The sequence below is a fragment of the Anas acuta genome, chromosome 4 (assembly GCF_963932015.1).
Source record: "Anas acuta chromosome 4, bAnaAcu1.1, whole genome shotgun sequence".
In the NCBI taxonomy this organism is placed as follows: Eukaryota; Metazoa; Chordata; class Aves; order Anseriformes; family Anatidae; genus Anas; species Anas acuta.
In genome coordinates, this window is record NC_088982.1 from 2,709,117 (window position 1) to 2,727,749 (window position 18,633).

General features: G+C 43.2%; 1 protein-coding gene across 1 annotated transcript in view; it reads left to right on the forward strand.

Annotated features, from left to right (window-relative positions):
- SLC4A11 (solute carrier family 4 member 11) overlaps positions 1–18,633 on the forward strand; it is an 88,324-nt gene that overhangs the window by 33,874 nt on the left and 35,817 nt on the right. Inside the window, exons 4-9 of the mRNA XM_068679540.1 lie at positions 508–554; positions 4,962–5,193; positions 5,814–5,876; positions 6,417–6,498; positions 14,703–14,826; positions 17,811–18,017. Of these exons, the coding sequence (XP_068535641.1) occupies positions 508–554; positions 4,962–5,193; positions 5,814–5,876; positions 6,417–6,498; positions 14,703–14,826; positions 17,811–18,017 (755 nt within the window). The remainder of the gene's footprint in view (positions 1–507; positions 555–4,961; positions 5,194–5,813; positions 5,877–6,416; positions 6,499–14,702; positions 14,827–17,810; positions 18,018–18,633) is intronic.

Consider the following 18,633-nt stretch of genomic DNA (forward strand, 5'->3'; position numbering starts at 1 on the left):
TGAGTTGACAGGACATTAATGTGCTCATCTTCAAGTCACTGTGTGTGATCTGTCACAGCCCGCTCCCTTGGAAGTGCCTGGGTGTTATTGTTGACTTTTTAACGAGGACGAGAATGGTTTCCAAGCGAGCGTGACTCATGCAATCTTAGCCTCAATCTATCAAACAACGATGCATGGGATTAAATGATTACCTAAAGTATTTGGAATTAGATTTTATGGAAGCGGGGGGAGTGAAGGATAAAAATACATGGGGAATCTGAAAAACAAAAAGCTGCAAGGCAAACCCAGGCTGATCAGATAACGATAAAGGATGCTTCTGTACTTGGTTTATGTTTCCTAAATGGGAAATGTTGTAAAAATTGAATCTCTGCTTTTCTCTAGAGAGGGTTCTCTGCCAAGAGTGATACTTCACCTTGTTCTGAGCCTCCTGTTGCCTGTCATATACCTGTAATCGTAATGACCTGTTATAGTAACGCTGTCTACGTAACTTTTCTTCTTGTTTTCCAGCTGAAAATGAAAGTGCTGGCTGCGTGTTACTACACACATCAAGGAAGGTAAGCAAGAATTCTGTGTGGTAAACTTATTTTTCATACACTTATTCTTAATCATCTAGAAGCAGACAAAAGGATCCTGTGCTCTGTGGGGATGGGAAGGAGGATTTTACTGGCCTAACCAGGGCTTATTAATGCCTCTCTTCCTGAATTCCTCTGTCTTCATTTAAACCTAAAGAGCCATGTGCTGCTTGTACTCCAAACAGTTTCTATGTAATTCTGATTGTTTCACTGTTTTTTGTCCCAGACAATTCCTTGACATGTTAATTCATCATTTTCTTTCTGCAGCTGCCTGCAAAGGGATCCAAGTGTACACCATAGAGATTCAGGCTGCTTAGCTGCTCTCTAGCCGAAAGCAGAAACACCCAATAGACACTGCTGTGATTTGGTTTCCTGTTTATTCCAGCTAATCAGATCTGCCTTCACGAGGTTCAGCAGGAGTGAATTCCCTGGAAACATGCAGCCTAGGAGGAGGATTGGGAAATGTTTAGTTTACGCTTGCGTTTGAGACCGTAACTCGATAAGGATAAGGCGGAAACGCACCAAGCCTCGTGGAGGCTGGAGTAGTGCAGACCTCCATCTATGCAAGTACAAAGTTAGCAGGGAGGAAATGAGCTGATATTTAATACCACTTTCAGTCTTTGGGGCTGCCAGGCATGACTCACGGTGCTCGGAGTTGTTTCAGCTCTCGTCCTACCTGCTGGTTGGAGGGACTGCCGATGTGTAAACTTCTAGGATCGCTGAAGCTGGCAAATCAAATATTGCAGGCTTCATCGCAGGCTGTAATGTGGGTATTTAAATCTCTGCATTGAAGCCCTAAGGGCATTTTAGAGAATCCCAGAAACTTCCTTGACTTCTTTTAGGCCTCTAAGCTCAGATCCTGAAAGGTGTTTCATCAGGCTGAACTATTGTGGGGAAGAAAATGTGTAAATACTTCTAGCAGAAAAAACTTTCCTCTACTCCCCAAGTTTAAAAATACATCAAAAAGACTAAATATCGCTTGATAATAAGGCATGGAAGCTAAAATCAGCTATTCTGTGCTCAGGAACGGAAATGTCTGTTAATAATTTGTCTTGTCTAATACTACTGCCCAAGCTGCTTTGAGTTCTCAACACTTGACTGAAAGTAACCTCAGGACTTGGTCACTTAAAGTGCAAATTCTAAGCCCAAATGCAGGATCTGCTGCTGATAAGAAATAGCTGGAAGCTGCTAACATGTAAGTGGCTTGTCTTCTGCTCTTTTCTTTTCCAGAGCTGTAGGAGTCCTGCTTTTCTGGCCTATAGTTTATGCTTGAGCATTTTAGCGTGCTGTTGAGCAAGAAATACCAGAGGGATAGCAGGCTTTCTCAAGGCTTGAGAAAATATACTAATTGCCAGTTATTGCTTCCGTGGAGGACATGTAAAATTGTTGTGCTTGAAATATTAAGGAAATTGGGTCCCGGGTCACAGGAGAAGTGGCTCCAAGTGCCTGGGAAGAGAGAACTGCTAAAATAAAAGTGGTTGGGTCACAAATTTTATAGATGTTTCCCTTGGGTTGTCACCACCTCTGGTGGTAGTCCATGGTTCCTGTGCCCCTTCTGGAGTCCTGGATGGGCAATCCATGTCTTGGGCAAGTTTGGCACAGTCCTTGGTAGGCTTAAGGAGGAGCTGCTGACAGCTCCAACTACTTAATCACCATCCCGGTGTGTTTCTGAAGAAAGTGCCATCAGTATCTGCAGCAGCAGCATGGAGGGAGCAGTGCTCAGGGCAACACGTATTTTAGGAGCACCTTTTCCTAAGGTTCTTGCGGTGTATACAAGTGTGGGGTTGGTCTCCAGAGCAGCAGCAAGGCTGATAACTTCTATTTTGGACCTTCCTGATGAGTGTTGAGGGTTTTGTTTTGCATGGATTGAATGGGCAGCTTTGTTTTATGGTGGTTGACCAAGAGAGAGAGGCTGTTTCAATGTGCTTGCATTGCATGACAGCTTCTCTTGCCACGATGCAGTGTATGGCTTTGCTATTAAGGGTACTTGATGCTATTAAAATAAGTATTGGGTAGCTGTCTCATTTCTTGCTCGTCAGTTTCCAGCATCCAGTATCCTGGTGTGACTCGATGATCGAGCTAAAAATATTTGTGAAGGAGTAGTCATTAATTTCTGCTCAAAGCAGTGGGTGTCCTGACGGGAGTAGGTTCTGTTTGAGCTATCTCTGAGGTGTTGCTGTACCAGCAATCCAGCTAATTTGTTCCTGGTTTGTCTCAGCTAGGCAGTGATGTATTTATTTCCTCTCATCATGGCACGTTGCCTTGTGTTTTACGCACGTATCATACCCAATGTTATGGGAGTGATAATAGGGGCAATAACTGTCCTTATTTCCTGTAAAGGACCAGGAGAAGGAGAATAAAGAGTCTGATTTACAAAAGGTGTTGCCAGGAGCTGGAGCTGAACCCTTAGGACTTGTATTAAGTAGCTGACAGAGCTGTCCTGCCACAGCAAGCAAATGGTGCTGTCTCGTGCAGATCGCTGGGGAATCAGTGTTGATTGAGATGATGTGGGCAGATAACAGCCCTCTGAATGCCTCTGATTCATTCCTGCTCTCCATCAGCCAACTTCTTGCTTCCAGAGTTCTCCTTCTGGTGGCTTCTCAAGCGTTAGGAGCATGATGACGCGAAGCCCCTTTTGCTTTCTTGAAAGCTCCTTGATGCTGTAGCACTCCAGTTGCTCTTGACCTTCCCAAATTTTTCTTTTGCTACCTCCTTTGCAATCCACCTTAAGTCCTCTCTAGGTTTAGTCCCTTTGCTGTTTGAACCTAAGCCCTAGGTCGGACTCTGCATGCCAGATGAGCTGAAAGAAGACCTCTGAGAAACAGCTGCTGGTCACCAGGTGATCCCATGAACATTACCAGGTGGTGATGGGTATTTTAACCTGCTCTCATACAGGGATAATGTAAGGCTGATTGGCCACTTGCAGTTAGACACCTCTTTTAGGTGGGGTGTTAATATGGCTGTGTCACCCTCTCCTAAAAGCGGACAACATTAAAGCCTTGGGGCTGGCGGTGAAATCCTTCAGAGAATCCTCAGTCCCAATCCTCCAAGGCTCTGTAAGGAGTGATTGATGCAAAGTAAAACAGTGTTAATTGCAATGGATGTGTACTGACAACTTGATAGTTGCTGTGATAATTACAGTAATTAGCGAGATGTTAGTGTTTTTCCCTGTGTCTAGGCTATAAATGGAAAAGGTAGAAAGGGTACGTGTGAGAGGAGCGGATCTGTGACTCAGGCAGTGGGGTGGCCCCATAACGTGGGGAAATGTGCCAAGGTCCTGCTTGTGGAGGCAACTTGGTGGCAGATCTGTAAAAGCAATCCAGAGCGTGCTTCTCACTGAGCTTAATAGGAGCTGAAGGCTTAAATGTATCTCTAAAATCTTGTCCTGACCTCGTGAATTTGAGCTTGGCTGGCCTCCTGTGGGATGGGAGATCTGTGTAACAGAGTGAGATTCCTGGGTTCCCACTTCCTTGCTTGGTCTCAAGCTGTTGAAGGACAGGACTGTCAGCCGCTTTTGACTCACTACCCTGAGTGTTAACTGCGTGCACGGATTTCTAAGAACTGTGAAATGGGAACGACGCATCTGTAGTTTGATAATTCAATTAACAAATGTCATAGCTGACAAACGCAGGAAAGGTTTGAGGTTCTGCAATACAGCGTGGCTGTTCCTTCCATTTCAAGGAAGACTCCGTGAGTGTGCGACAGCAGAGAGTTGAGGCAGTACCAGCCTTTGTCTGCCATCTGTTTTTCCTCCTGTCACACATTGATTCAAAGCTAAATGTTAATCAGAGAGGAAGAAAACTTCCTTGGGAGTAGGAATAATAGGAGTTTAAATATAAAAAGGTGATGAGCTGGATGGGATTCCAGCTTCCCTTCGAGCTCCTGAACTAGGAGGACAGAGATGGGTCTTGGAGAAGAGCTGGTTTAGATGCACTGAGATGCACGCTGACAATTCTTCATGCTTCTGAGCTGAGAGTTCATTTCTTCCTAGTAACTTTGCCTGTGTTGTTACAAACATCTTGAATTGTTTAGACCAAAAGAGGCTTCTAAATGCTCCTTAGGCGTTTATGCTTTTAGACTTAATTCTGTGCTTTATCCTCAGCAGTGAAATTGATTTTTTTTCTGCTTTCAACATCAGGGTGTAAAACTGTGCCTAGGCATTCACCCATGATTACTAAATTTGCGGAAGTGTTGATTTTGCAGGCCTTCAATGTGTTAATAACATAACATAAAACAACTTCTCTTCTACAGTGGGATTTGGAAAGAGTGATTCCAGAATCGCTGGTTTTGTGGCAGTAACATGAAACTGTCTTGTGGACTACACAGTTCCCAGTCCTTTGTTAGGTGTTACGTACACCTGTCTAACACTCTGACCTCTTCTTAACACAGTACCTGAAGTTAAAGAATTTTGAGGAGGAAGTCAGAGCCCACAGAGACCTGGATGGGTTTTTGGCCAGAGCCAGCATCATCCTCGATGAAACAGCCACCTCCTTGGATGATGTTCTTAGAGAGATGCTGAAACATTTTGCCGAAGATCCTGAGAACACAGAGCCAAGCTGCAACTTTGAAAAAATCATGAGCACTTTATTCACAGATTCAGGGACCCCACGAGAAGGGAATGGTAATTAATTCCTTGTTTGCAATTACTGTTACGTTATCCTTTCTATTGGGGGGTGTGTTGATTACTCACTACTGCATGATCCCCAGGTTTGCATGTTGCATGTGACACTAGGGTTTTATTTTTTGTGACCTAGACTGAAGGGACTCATGTCTCCAAGGTTTTGTTTTGGTGGAGTTTTGTGCCTATTTCATTAAGATGAGATGTACTGGTGTTTTTTGGGGGGAGGAGTCTCCAACACCGGAGTATCTTGTCTGGCCCCATCAGGTGTGATTGTCCATAAAGAGTTAGATCTGTTTTTTCAAAGAGATGCTTGCTGGTGTCCCTTCAGAAGTGGCTCCTTTGCCTTGTGATTCTCCATCTGAATTCACACAGGCTGGGAGAGTTTGACTGCTTTGAATGAATAATTGGCTGGGGAGGGCTGAGCATTCGTGTTGCTCCCAGCCTACTGGAAGGGGTGATAAGCTCCTTGTTTTACTCCAGAAATTCAAAACTGGGGTAGCCCCAGCCAACTTTAGCTTATGTGTCACTATGAGCTACCACTGAATGTCATAGCATAGTCTAAAACACTGCCTTTTAGCCCAAGATGTGAAGAAGCTTAACTAAGCGTTGTTTCTCTGTAGGCACCCATGACGTTTCAGAGCCAACAGGAATGAATATACAAACATGTACATCGCATCTCAAATGTAACTGTCACAGCCTGAGTGAATTTGTTTAACAGATATGTCAAGTCCTGAGCATGTAGTAAGCATGTTCATGCTTTGGTTACTTCTTGCTGCCTGTCTTAGAGCTTTGCATTTATAATCTCTTTAATTTAGGCTTTCTGCCAATAAAGAAAAATTAAGCAGTGCCATAAAATGATCGGAGAGAACAGTGTAATTACAAAGAGGGGAGAGAGGGCAGGGGAGTTGGAAGATGAAGTCTCTTCTAGTCCTGTGTGTGTTGAATAATGCTAATATAATGACTTAATATTGCAGTAGGCTGCTGTTAGGGGGAGAAAACAGCTGCCTTCTCCGACTGGAGAGTTTAGGGACAGAATTCAAAAGCATCAGGTCAAATGCTTCCACTTTCTCCTATTGTCATCCCCAACCCCTGCATCAATCCAGTATGCGGTTAAATAAGTATGCTTGGTATTAGCCTTTAGCTTCAGTTGGAAAGGAAATGTAATTTGCAGTGGCGAAACAAATGTAGACAAACCTGTAATGTTTCTATTTTTCTTCTCCTAGTTCACCTCTTATCAGATACAATTCAAGGGGTCACAGCAACAGTCACGGGGGTGCAGTATCAGCAGTCCTGGCTCTGTATCATGTAAGTACCTGGGTTATTAATTATAAGAATACACAAATGGCTTGAAACTTGCAGCCCTTTTTGCTGTAGGAAGGAACAGCATTTCAGACCATGCCCTTGTAAATTTGGGTTGGTGATGTCTTTGGCCATCTGTCCTGGCCTGTGGGTTCTCTGAGCATTGTGCTGCTCCTCTCCGCAGATGGTCACAGTCTCTACAAGGCATTAAGTTGCTGGATACTGTCTAAATCTGGGGTTAAACTAAGAATGCTGAAAAAATCTGAGCCAAGAAATGCTAATTACTGAAAATGTTAATCAGGAACTCCTGAATAGGACAAGTGAACTTGATCATGGACTACCTTGGCAAAGCCTGAAACCTTATCCTGAAAGACTTCTTAGACCCTTTGAAAACGTCTAAACTTTGCAACTGAAATTGAAGTCAGAAATTCATGCTATTCAGACAGTGATTGTTGTCTGGCAATTAATTCAGACCCTGTCAACTCTGTTAAATGTTGGATCGGTAAAGACTCCATCACCTGGGATTTATGAGGCATGGTGGCTTCACCCCAGCTTCCACTTGACTAAAACTGGATTGCTGGGTTTTGAAATCACTGTCCCAGAGTCAAGCATGCTGGGTGAGCCAAACTGTCCCTCTGCAGAAGAAAGCCAAAACCTGAGTCACTGAGCCAACCAAAACAATGCAATTTGACTTTCTGTCACCGTATGCAGATGTAATCTATGTCAAGTCATCAAGAAATACCTCAGTAATTTCTCTGGGAATTAACCTATGTTGGATGGGTGCCTAAAGGCTCTGAGTAAATGCACATATTGTAGCAAAATTCACAACTGGTTTGCTAGAACAACTGTCAGAGTAGCTTTCCTCTTCCCAGCTATGATTTTCCTATCCTCTGCTTATGGCTGGAAAAAAAAAAAGATTATTATGCCTTAGAAATATTGATTTAAACTTATTTCTAATCTCTTACAAAAGAAAAAGATGCGCTTTCTATGTAAAAAGGTAACTATCTAGTTCACTCCTTTAATAATACAGAAACCTGACATGCAATAATATTGAAGTGCTACTGTCAGCCTCTACTTTTTTGCCTGGGATGTACAGGACAGCTTGTACGAATGAGAAAATGAGTTCCTACACCAAAATGGTCTTTCTGTGCCAATCAACCAGGAGGGCTTCTGAGTTTTTTTTCCCCTTTGCATGCTACAGGCATGATAAGGGCAGTAAGGGAATGTGTGTGCTCCTCTAGGAAGCTTCCACCCTCTGCACTTCCATGGTGGTATGTGACATGGCTCTATAGAGGGCTTTAGAGAGTTTAGAGTATTGACTTAATAACAAAGCACTTCTAGAGGTCATGATACAAATGCTGTGGTTATATACATGAAGCTGGAAAGGGTAGGTTCAGCCTTCCTACAGAAAGTGAGCCAAAACTTTGAATGCGTCCATGTGAGTAATGCTAGCTTCCATGACAAGACATGATTTGAGGAATAAGCTTACAGCCTAAAGGTGTCTTGTGCAAAACTTTCCTTGTTTCTCCCTTTTGTTACTCTGAAGAGGGAGAAGAAAGTGGTGGGAAAGCAGTGATGAGTTATTAACTATAATTATATAATTATTGCACTGTATTTCTGCTGCAGCTATTGTGCAACAGATTGAGAACCATATTTTTAGACCTTACGTTTTTCTTGAAGTCAGATTGCAAAACAACTTCCAAAACTCTGAAGTAGAAGGAATTTGTTGATGATTTTTTCCTGTATGAGTGGGAAGAACCTTTAAGATATCTTTTTACTGTTCTTTCTCCTTGTGCTTAATATCTATACTCTTTGTTAAATCTTAAATCAGCGCTGCTGTTTTCTGTGTGCCTTAACTAACTTGTTATTCCTAGAAAATGAGATGGGCTTGAGTATCCTAAGATTATATTAATGAGGAATAGCAGCTCAGGGATGGCTTTGGTAGGACTGCTTCTGCATTGATTTTTAAGGAGAAATATTAAAGCCTAAATTAGCTTAGAAAGAAAAACATACCTGTGTGTAGGATCTTCACTGAGTTTTACAGAGCTTAAATGAGGAGGAGTGTTTCTAAAGGACACAAACTTGTTTCCTTCTCTCTTCTGTGCTGGGAAGAGGGACTGTTTTAGGTTTTACACTGCACGTTTCTGAGGTTAAGTAGCTATTCTGCTCCTGCTGTAACTTGCACTCTCACAGTTTCAGGTCTGTTGAACCACTAGCAAGGCCAGAGATACCATATGCATCTGGGCTACATCCACAGAACAGAATAAGCTGCCTGGGGAAATCAAAGATCTCAAGATTTGAATGTTCTGCTGAAGTCCAGCAAAGCTGGTTTCTGACTCAGACTTCAGGGTTAGGTTTTGCCAATTCCTGACAAAAAATGATTTTTCTGAAGCCATTACAAGGGTACATAAGCATAAGAAAGCCTTGAGGTTGCTTCATTAAAATGCTGCTTAGCTGGGTGCTGATGTCCTGCTACCAAGTGAGTAGTGGGCACTTGCTACCCTTCAGCTGCAGAGGTGTGAAGATAGGTTTTCCTAATGAGAAAGCAGATCTTCAGAGATGCAGCTTTTAGCTTCATCAGTCAAGGTTGTAATCACAAAGCTTAGAAACCACGGACACAGCTTTTTTCTTCTGTTCATAGCATTTACCAGAAGAGCAAGACAAAATGTTATGGACACCACCTGTCTCTTCAGTGTGAAGCTGATTTGTTAGAGAACTTGGGACAAGGGATAGCCAAGACCTGTTTGAGAGTAGGGAGTGCCGGGAGTGCTGAACTGTCATCTGCAGGTTTAATTGGTCATTTAGCATGAGGAAGCTCAGATTTTAGGAGTTCATAGACACACTGTGATACCCCCTCTAGCATGTAATGATTGCAGCATTGCTGAGTTCCCCAAGGAACCAGCCAGATCCACCGTGATCCAGAGTCTGGAGGGGGTAAACTGAGTACTTCACATATCTGGATTCAGAAAGCTGGGGAAGAAGCCCATATAAGAGCTATTGGTTTCGGTTACGCCCAGCTCTGTGGCTCAAAAAGCCCAAGGATAACCCCCCTTGTCCAGTGGAGAGCATGTGGAGGAGTGGTTTTCATCACATCTAAGTCCTGTCAAACCCAATTGCTTCTTTCACAGTGTGACAAATGGAGATGCAAATGCCAGACTTATTTTTTTCCTGGGATGTGGTGAAGAATCCCTAATTCTAAGGGTGTTAAAGTTACTGTCAGTTGACTGCTGGTATATTTCTTTACTTGATGTCCTCTAGGAGAAACACCAGCTGTTTGGATTATTGAACAAATGTTGCCTGCGCTGAGTGGAACTCCTCAGGCAGTACCACCTCCAGGCTATATTCTCTTTGCCAGGAGATGGGTATGATTTGTTTTCCAGCGTTGAGCCCCTAGAAGAACACAGAAGCAAGCTGCTTTGTAGTCTGTGTTCAGTAATTGAGGAGCTGTTTCCTTTGGTTGGATTGGTAAGGCACAGGAATTGGTGAAGGGTTTACTTTCAGTGCATTCAACCGATTTGCTAAAGCTGTTCTAACAGGTAAAGCAGAGGAAAAACCTATCTGCAGGTGAAGAGGGTGGTTCAAAGGCTTGTGTGATCCATGCTGCTATAAAACTGCTTATTTTCATAGTATTGTCATTGCAAAAATTCACATGGAGGAGGGTAGCTCAAAAATACCCATAGCCTTCCAAAAGTTAGTGGTGTGAGGTGACTTGAAGCAACAGTCTGGCTTGATATCAATATTCTTAAATGCTGCTCTTTTTTAACTTTTTTCTACTGTAAAACCAATGGTTGTATGAAACCTTGTTACCTATGCATCTCTGAGCAAAAGTAAAGCCTAATGCACATTTAAAAATTGCCCAGTCCCAGAGGCATGTAGGTCTACAGAAGAGCCACTTACTGCTGGTCTAGGTGTTGAAAAGACTTCAAAGAATTTAGATTTCAAAGAAATCTTAGTTACTGTGTACCCTGCAGAACAGTGCCCTTCTTTCAAATGTCTAAATGGGATGCTGTGGGGAATTGAACGGTTCAACTCTTTAAAACAAAACAACAAAAAAACATTAAAGGAATGATTCCAAGACTCGAAGCTTGCAAAACAAGCCCATTCTCTACAATTTGCAGCAGTCATCTGTCAAGTGTTATTTGGGTTCAAATATCTTCAAGTACATAAAGGCTCCTTCGATGGACTGTCCCAGGTGATGTCAGTCCAAGCTCTTGCAGATGCTGTGTTACGGAAGGGAGTTCTCAAATCCAAATTATTCACTGCGAGTTTGAGTCCCAAAGGAGAACTGTTGGCAAGAAGGATGAGTCACTCCAGTGCCCACAATGTGCAGGGCTGTCTCCTTATGCACTGGCCCATAGGAAATACTTTCTCCCTAACTCCCCTAGAGAGGATTTGTCTTCCTAGAGCTCCAAATGCATTTACAGCTCCAAGACGATACTCATCCTGGAGCAATTTTTCTCTGGACTGCTGAAACAACCCTGTGCCAAACTGCTGGTGAGCTGGCCTGCTGGTCACAGCTTCATTCCTCGCTTGTAAATTCTGGTTTCTGAAAAGCCTGTGCCTGGAGCTGGTTCACAGAAGATTTATTTGCAGTGGATGCGAAGAAGCAGTGTCATTGTTGTTCTGCACTGGGACAGGAAAAGGCTGGCTTGCTGATTACCTCTACTGGGCATTTTTTCTTACTGCAGGGGATGATTTGTTTCTGAATTGACTTCCTTTCTTGCCCTACTTCAAGGTGGCTTCTGTTTTTCTTGGTCTCTGAAGTTTGACCATTTTTAGGATTTGTATGAGATGTTATTGATCTGATAACATCTTGGGCATGGGGTGGATGAGCAGCACGTGTTACTTGGGGTATTGATGATTTTGGGGGGATGTTGCCTGTTCTCACCATCCAAATGCCACGCGCCACGCTGGATGCTTGCAGGATAAGCAGCCTGGAAGGAGGAGGACAGCAAAGCAGGAATGTGTGTTATAATTCAAACAGCCTTTTTTATGAGGTCAATTATTGGAGAATAATGATGAAATTGCTGAGAATGCAACCTGGTGTCTCGTTAAATCATAACCCAGTATTTCCATATGTGTGTAATACTGGGTGAAAATAGATTTTTCAGCTTGCTGTCCAAACCAGAGAAGAATCAAATTTAGCTCAACACAGACCAAAAGGGAACTTGGAGCCTCTGGCCAAACCAGACTGAGTTTAGTCAGCTGAAAATGTCTTGCTAGCCCTCAGGTTTCTGGAGGGGTTTTAGCTATTTGCCCTTCAGATATTTTTCAGTGGGAGTTTAAGTGCTGCTTGGAGTTGTTTTGTTTTCAAAGTGCCTCTATTTTGGCCAGAACTGTGCAGTTTTACCTACAGATCTGCATAGCTTTTGATTTCTCCATGTGAACCAAACCGTTGTTGTTGTTTACTTTACAAATATTTGCACAAATCTAGGAAGGGCTTCAGTATGAGTTCTTTTTATATTTGTATCTAGCTTCTGGAATTAAAACAAAATGGAGCAGTAAGTGCTAGACCAGGAACTAGCTGGACTTAGGTCACTTAGGTAACAGCTGAGATTGAGTTGCTGATTGACACATGGGCAGAAGGGACAGGGCCTTACATTGAAAGTACTGAGAGCAGGTTTTTGTCCAAATAACTGGATACAGCAGTAAAACCAAGCTTGGTGTGGATGAGGCTGCACTCAATGGACAGGCACTGCTCCTCCACTCCATGTAGCGATGCTCGGGTGCATCAGACCACCTCTGTGGCACCTGTTTAAATAACATCTGGCAATAATATCTGTGTAAAAAGTTGACCATAAGTTTAGTGGTCTACCCCCAGTTTTACTGGTGTAAGTGGTATTGGGATTTAGCTGAATGTGTCAGTGCATTGGTGTCAGTCGACTTCTTTACAGAAGAGTTGATAGAAACTGTCTCATAGGTGTGAAAGCCTCAAACTCCAGATCTGTGCATACAACTGTTCCAGATAAAGATGTGTAATGATGACAACAGGTTTGTCAGTGCCTTGTGAACATGTTCAGTGTTGTTAAATCTTTAGTACTGCCTAAGCACCCTAAGTTCCTTTTCAGTGCATGCTTTCTCAGTCCTACGAGGTAAGAAAATATCAAACTAGAAAGAAAGCTAGCTGCAGCACTTAACCTGAAGAAGAGGTGTAGCTTGCTTAATTATAGCCCTATATAATTTTTTCTTCAAGTAACTTGCTATCTCAGGAGCAGGGCTCCTGCACCTTGGCTTTCCAGCCTCAGGTAGGAGCTGAAATCCTGTGTGTTTCTTTGAGGTTTCAGTTCTTAGATTTACTCAGGCTTGGTAGGATCAGGAAAGCTGCTGAGCAGTGCTACTGAGAGGTTGCTGATGAGTTTTTGTACATGGTGTGTAGATACAGGTTATGTTCCCATGCATGCCTTGGTATCCTGCCTTACCTTCAGCACTGGGGCATGTGCTGGTGTGATCATCCCTTGTCCTGTAATAAGGCCATGTTCTGTACTTCAGTCACTCCTTGCTTTGTCGGGAACTGCCTGATAGACACAGTAGGAAAGGAATGATGTCTGGAAAGTGTTGGTACAGCACTGTGAGCAACAGGTATCCAATATCTGTTTCTGGCCATCTCCAGAGTAGAATTATGTTCAGAATGACCAGAAATCCTTCATTTTCAAAGCAAATTTAGTGAGCTTGATGGCTGAGGTATGGACCTCAGGCAAAGCTTGCACTCCATTTCAATTACTTTAGAAAAGACTTATTCCTAACCTTAGGACCTGCCTTGGTTTTTTCTCTCTTCCAATGCAAATTCAAATGACCTGAGTAGAAAGAAGTCAAGACCCCATGGTGGAGGGGAGGTAGGAAATATGAAATGCTGTTTTCTTGCTCATAACCTGCTTTACAGTTTCATTTCATTACAGTGAAGCTGTTTGGTTGCTTTCAGACAAGTGCCTTTGTCAGACTAATTTGTGTAAGTAGCTCAACTTCCTGATAACAGACTGGAAGCAAACTCACTAAGAAAATATTTAGTGGGGTGACTTGGTATGCAAGTTTCTGGGAACTTCATGAGAAATGTGATGTGCTCCTAGCTAGTACGTCCCTAGCCAAGGATCTTCAGGAGGCATTACTGGAAGTGACCTTCAGGTTATGTGAGTTTGAGAATACATCTTAAAAAGAAAGATGAGTTGGAATGATGGAAGAGATGATCTAAGGACTATGATAGGTGACTGTTGGATGAATAAAAGGCAGCAAGCAGTCTAAATGACTTTGAACCGGAGAAAAAAAAAAGCACTTTTAATTGGGAAAGCAGACTATCATGCCACTTTCTGTGTTGATATGCAAAACCTGTGTGTTTCCCTGTGCTTTCTAGGAGACTATTAGAAACAAGAGAGCTGCAGTCAAGGCTGATAATAACCTACTGCAACTATTTCGTGCCAGTTTGTTGCTTTTTCAGAGTTTCCCAGCAGCAGAAGTGATGATAACCCAGATCACAGCTCTGTTTAAATATCCCATTGTGGAGACAGACCTGGTCTTTCATGGCCTCCAAAAATACCCTGTGTTTATTTCAAACAACCTGTTGCTAGTCTAGGTTGCAGTGGTCAAAGAGCCAGTGGGGCTGGCCCTGAGCAGTAATCCTGCCTGCTACAGCCTCTGAAGATCCTGAGCATGGCGATCAGCTTGGTTTCTGTAACACCTGTACCAGAAAGGGGAAAACAACAGCTGAGAGCAAATTGGGAAATCCATTCAAACAGATCTGCCCAAGGCGAAAGAAGTGGAAATATGTTGGTTTGGCATCTTGCCTTAATGTTTCCAAAAGCGTTTTAGAAGATCAGATGAAATCAAGTGTAAACTGCTTTCCCTTAATGTAGGTGTTATTTTTAAGAGGTCTATTTTGCGTGAGTTTCTACAAATACGAAGTATATTGCTATCTTTTGATTTGTCGGTTTTAAAAAGCTAAAAAGCAGATGAGGGAGGAGAATAAGCCTTGTAATTTTGAAAGTGACTTCCTTTTAAGAAAATGTGTATAAAATCTATAAAACTAGCAGAATCGGGCTGAATGTAGGTTGAAGTCACTGTTAAAGACTTCAGAAATGAACCTTTCATAACTAGCAGCACTTTTTGTTTAGAAACAAAATGTGTTTTATAAACTCTCGCACCAAGACAGCACAGCATGTTTCAAACTTGCACAGCATGTTTCGTAGTGTCATGTATAACCATGCCATCTTTCTCCACAGTTGCACTATAAAGTCCCTTCAGCGACGTCATGTTTGCATCAGCCGCCTCGAGAGACCTCAGAACTGGGGTGAAAACTCTTGTGAAGTGAGATTTGTGATATTAGTCTTGGCTCCTCCTAAAATGGTGAGTGCTGCTCTCGTTCCCTGTGTTACTTCAGGGATTTCTCCAGAGATATTTTCTTGGTCTCCTCCTAGAGTTAATGACAACACATTATTTTGGAGGCATAATGGGATGTGAAAAGGCCTGAGATTTTCCCACCATCTTGTCAAGATGGCTTATTCTAACTGTGTGAAGGGTGGATTACAATTGTCTGTGTCCTCAACTTATTCTGGGGAATAGCCTCTAGCCTGACATGGGAGAACGCTGCAGGTTAAGTGTCTGTAGTCCCCATACTCTTAATTTTTGCTAGAGGTACAGCCATGAGGTGTGCAATGCTCCGCAGGTTCAGCTTTACCAGTTTAGCTACCTGGTTTTGGAAGTAAAGGCCATTCCTAGCTTAAAATAAAGGCTGTTTCTAGTTACAACCATCCTTGTGAAGGACTGTTATAAGTCTGCAAAAGCTTGGGCTGCTCTTGACCGTTACGCTGCAGATGTGGCTGCAGCAGTACAGATGGAACTACATCTGAGTTATATCAGCCCATGAGTTCTCCTGCAGTGCCTGGAGTGCTGTGTAAAGTCACTGTGCCAAAGTGTTTTTACAGCTTTTGGAACTTGAAACAGTAAGGTTAAAGATTGCTTGGGTGTACTTACTGGTTCTCAGGTGCAGACAAGGCCAACAAATGACCTTGTAATGTGCTTGTTCATTGCAATATCAGGGGAGGCATCAAGGTCAATTAGGGATCAACATCTTCCCTTCCTAGAAAGAAGTGGCTTAATCAACTTGGTGTGTCCTGCTAACTAATGGTTGAAAGGTTCAAGTGAAAGACCTTTTCACACTTCAGTTGGCTGTTAACACCTTGGGGTTACTAGGTCTGTGCTCCTGGGAGGTCCTGGAGCGGTTGGGGACCTTGTCTGGAACAAGACAGATCCAGGTTTAATTTCCTGCCCTTCATTGCTATCTGTATGACCCTGGGACCTTTTAGGCTGCTCTGTCTCCTCCCCCTTCCACCATCACTGTTGTTTAAATGGAAATACTGGTGTTTCCTTATTTCTGGCAGATCTTTCCCAGCTGAGCACTTCAATGCTTTTGGCATAGATCTCAAACCCAGCAGGCTGAAAACAAATTGATGTTCCCTGTGAGAAGCAGCAGGCAAACAACAACCTGCTCACAATTGCATCGATCTCTCATTGTGTGGCAGCTCACTTATCTCCAGCCAGCTACGTCCAAAGCGCCTAACAAACGGCTCTGCATCCGCTTATGTCCTGAAAGCTTGCAATTCCAATGGGCAGCATCAAATTAAGGAAAGGGAGTGGAGGCCAAGCAGAGCTGGAGTTGCCAACATGCTTTATTTTAAATGAGTTTATCTAGCCAGCTCTAAGTACGCATTTCTGGTACAGCAGTTAAAATAATTAACCTGCTGACATTAACAGATTAAATGAGTCTTGGTTGGGGGGAGGAGGAAAGGTCCAGAAAGTAGGCATCTGTTGCACTGAGGGATCTAGTTCCTTATCCATCTCTAATATGGAAGATGGAAAAACTAGAATACTCTTGCAAATCTCTGGTTCTTCAGCTTCTCCACAATGTTCCTCTGTCTCTGGGAAAGACAGTTTAGAGTGGGGAAAATAAAGTGAAGTGTTGGGTAGCCAGAAGTAACCCACTCTAACACCCAGCCCAAGGAGACTGCTCCTAGGTAAGGAGAAGCCTTCCCTGCAATGGCAAATCTAGGCTGGTTTAGTTTGAATGGATCAAGATTACAAACTCTAAAAGCAAACCCCAGAGCTGGCTATCTTCTCTTAAATCTAGTCTCTTCTCCAGAAACTTAAAATGAGCATGTCCTAGCAAGTGTGTCTGAAGGGAACTTCCCTGTGATGGAGGGAGGAGGGAGAACACAGGAAAGGGGGAGGCAGGACAATGTAATAGAGCAAGTAGAGCGTTAGTGGTGACAGTGCTACCTGCATGTCCATGCCTCAGTGTTGAGCATCACTGAATTACTCAGCTGTGTTCATGAAGAAATTGTTCATTTGCTTTGTTATGAATCATAACAGCTTAAATTAATCACATGCTCACTACTACCTTCTACAGTAATGCGAGCAGTTTGGAGGCTGCCCAAAAGAGGGTGGCTGTTTGGCTATTGGCAGCAGTGGCTACATGATGGCTGTTGAGTATAGCTAAGAGAAGAGGGGAGTTAAAACATTTCATCAAAAGGGGACTTTTAAGGAGCTCTGATTCTGTAAACTGCCTTGGTAAGCATCTTACCTGCCTTGACCCATGTATGCAAGCAGATGAGCAGATCTGGGTTTGCAGAGCCTGGGTTTTGTAGGTTTGTGTAGAGCTGAAGAGCTTGGTCTCCTTTATTCCTTCCACATGTACCTAATTTCCAAGGTGCTCAGAGCAACAGGAGGGCAGGCTTTGGATACTGTTGAAGGTTGACCATCAAAGACTGGGCCTGTGGCTCACAGAAATGTTAGCCTAAATGGGCACCTGCTCCTTTCCTTGGTTGTGATCTTCTGTCCCTTCCAGGATTTGGTGAAGATGGCCAGTGCTGCTTGTGTGTGCTCGCTGCTTTTTTCCCCTCTGCTTTTTTCCATGCCAGTAGTTGCTTTAGCTGAGAGCTCTAAATCTCCATTTGTGCTGCCAGAACTGCCCCAGAGAAGCCAACAGGATCGATTTTTATTTTAATGCCCAGAAAACAGGAAGCTGAAGCAGATATGCACAATTGATCTCTCAGAAAAGATATCTGTACTGCAGGAGCCTTTACTACAGTCTCTTTTCACCCCAGTAGTAGTAATGCTGAGATGTTGCAGGGCTAGCAAAGACTTAATTATTTAGTTTTAGCAGCCCTGAAGAGGGAATGGGGGATGAAGTGCGTGCTCAGCTTGATTCAGACTTGGCTCAGGTCCTGGAGTCTTGGAAGATGATGCCTAGCGGGGCAAATCTTTCATTTTATGTTCCGGCAGTGAAAGGAAATAGTTTAAGTTTTTCATCTTTCTCTTTTTTCACCATTCAGAAAAGCACCAAAACTGCCACGGAAGTGGGCCGGACCTTTGCCACGATGTTTTCAGACATAACCTTTCGCCAGAAACTCCTAGAAACCAAAACCGAAGAGGAGTTCAAGGAAGCCTTAGTCCACCAGCGCCACTTGTTAACGGTGGTGAATCAGAGACCCTCGGCAATGAACGATGGGCACAAGTCACACAGTCCTAAGCCCCTCAAGGTAAGGTTGGCCAACATCTCCCAGTGGTTTGGTGTCCAAATACGTAAATGCAAGGATTTTAGGGTAAGGATTTGAAGAGCTTGTGGTGCTTGCATCTATTAGGCTTGTCTAGCTAGATCTCTGAACTGAGCTTTCTATAAACAGCTCCCATATGTGTATGTCCACTTTCCTCAGCTCCTGCTGTAAATCTAAAGAAAACACTTCAAAGGTGCAGGTGCTGAAGGGACACAGAACAGTAGGGGGGTGAAATGGTTGCAGGACTTTTGAATCCAGATGCCTAGTCGAGTGGGGGACTAATGGATCACTGTGTCAGTCTGAGGCACTTAATCCTTACAATCAGAAGTCTCTGAAGAAGCTGCTGCTTGTCTTTCCTACAGCTGAAAGGCTTCTTGGCTGTCCCTGCTCAGTAACTTCACTTAAAGGTTGCCTGTCAGTACTTGGCCTGATTTCTCCCTGTTTGATCTGTAGCTCTGTAAAACGTTACTTGCTTTGTACTCAAGTTTGAGGGAAATGCTGTGACTCCGCTTTCTTTTCTGGAATTTCCTGTGTATTGGTCACTGCTTTGCCTTTCCGTTCAGAAATTCATTCTTTAACCAAGCAGCATACCTGAAAAACA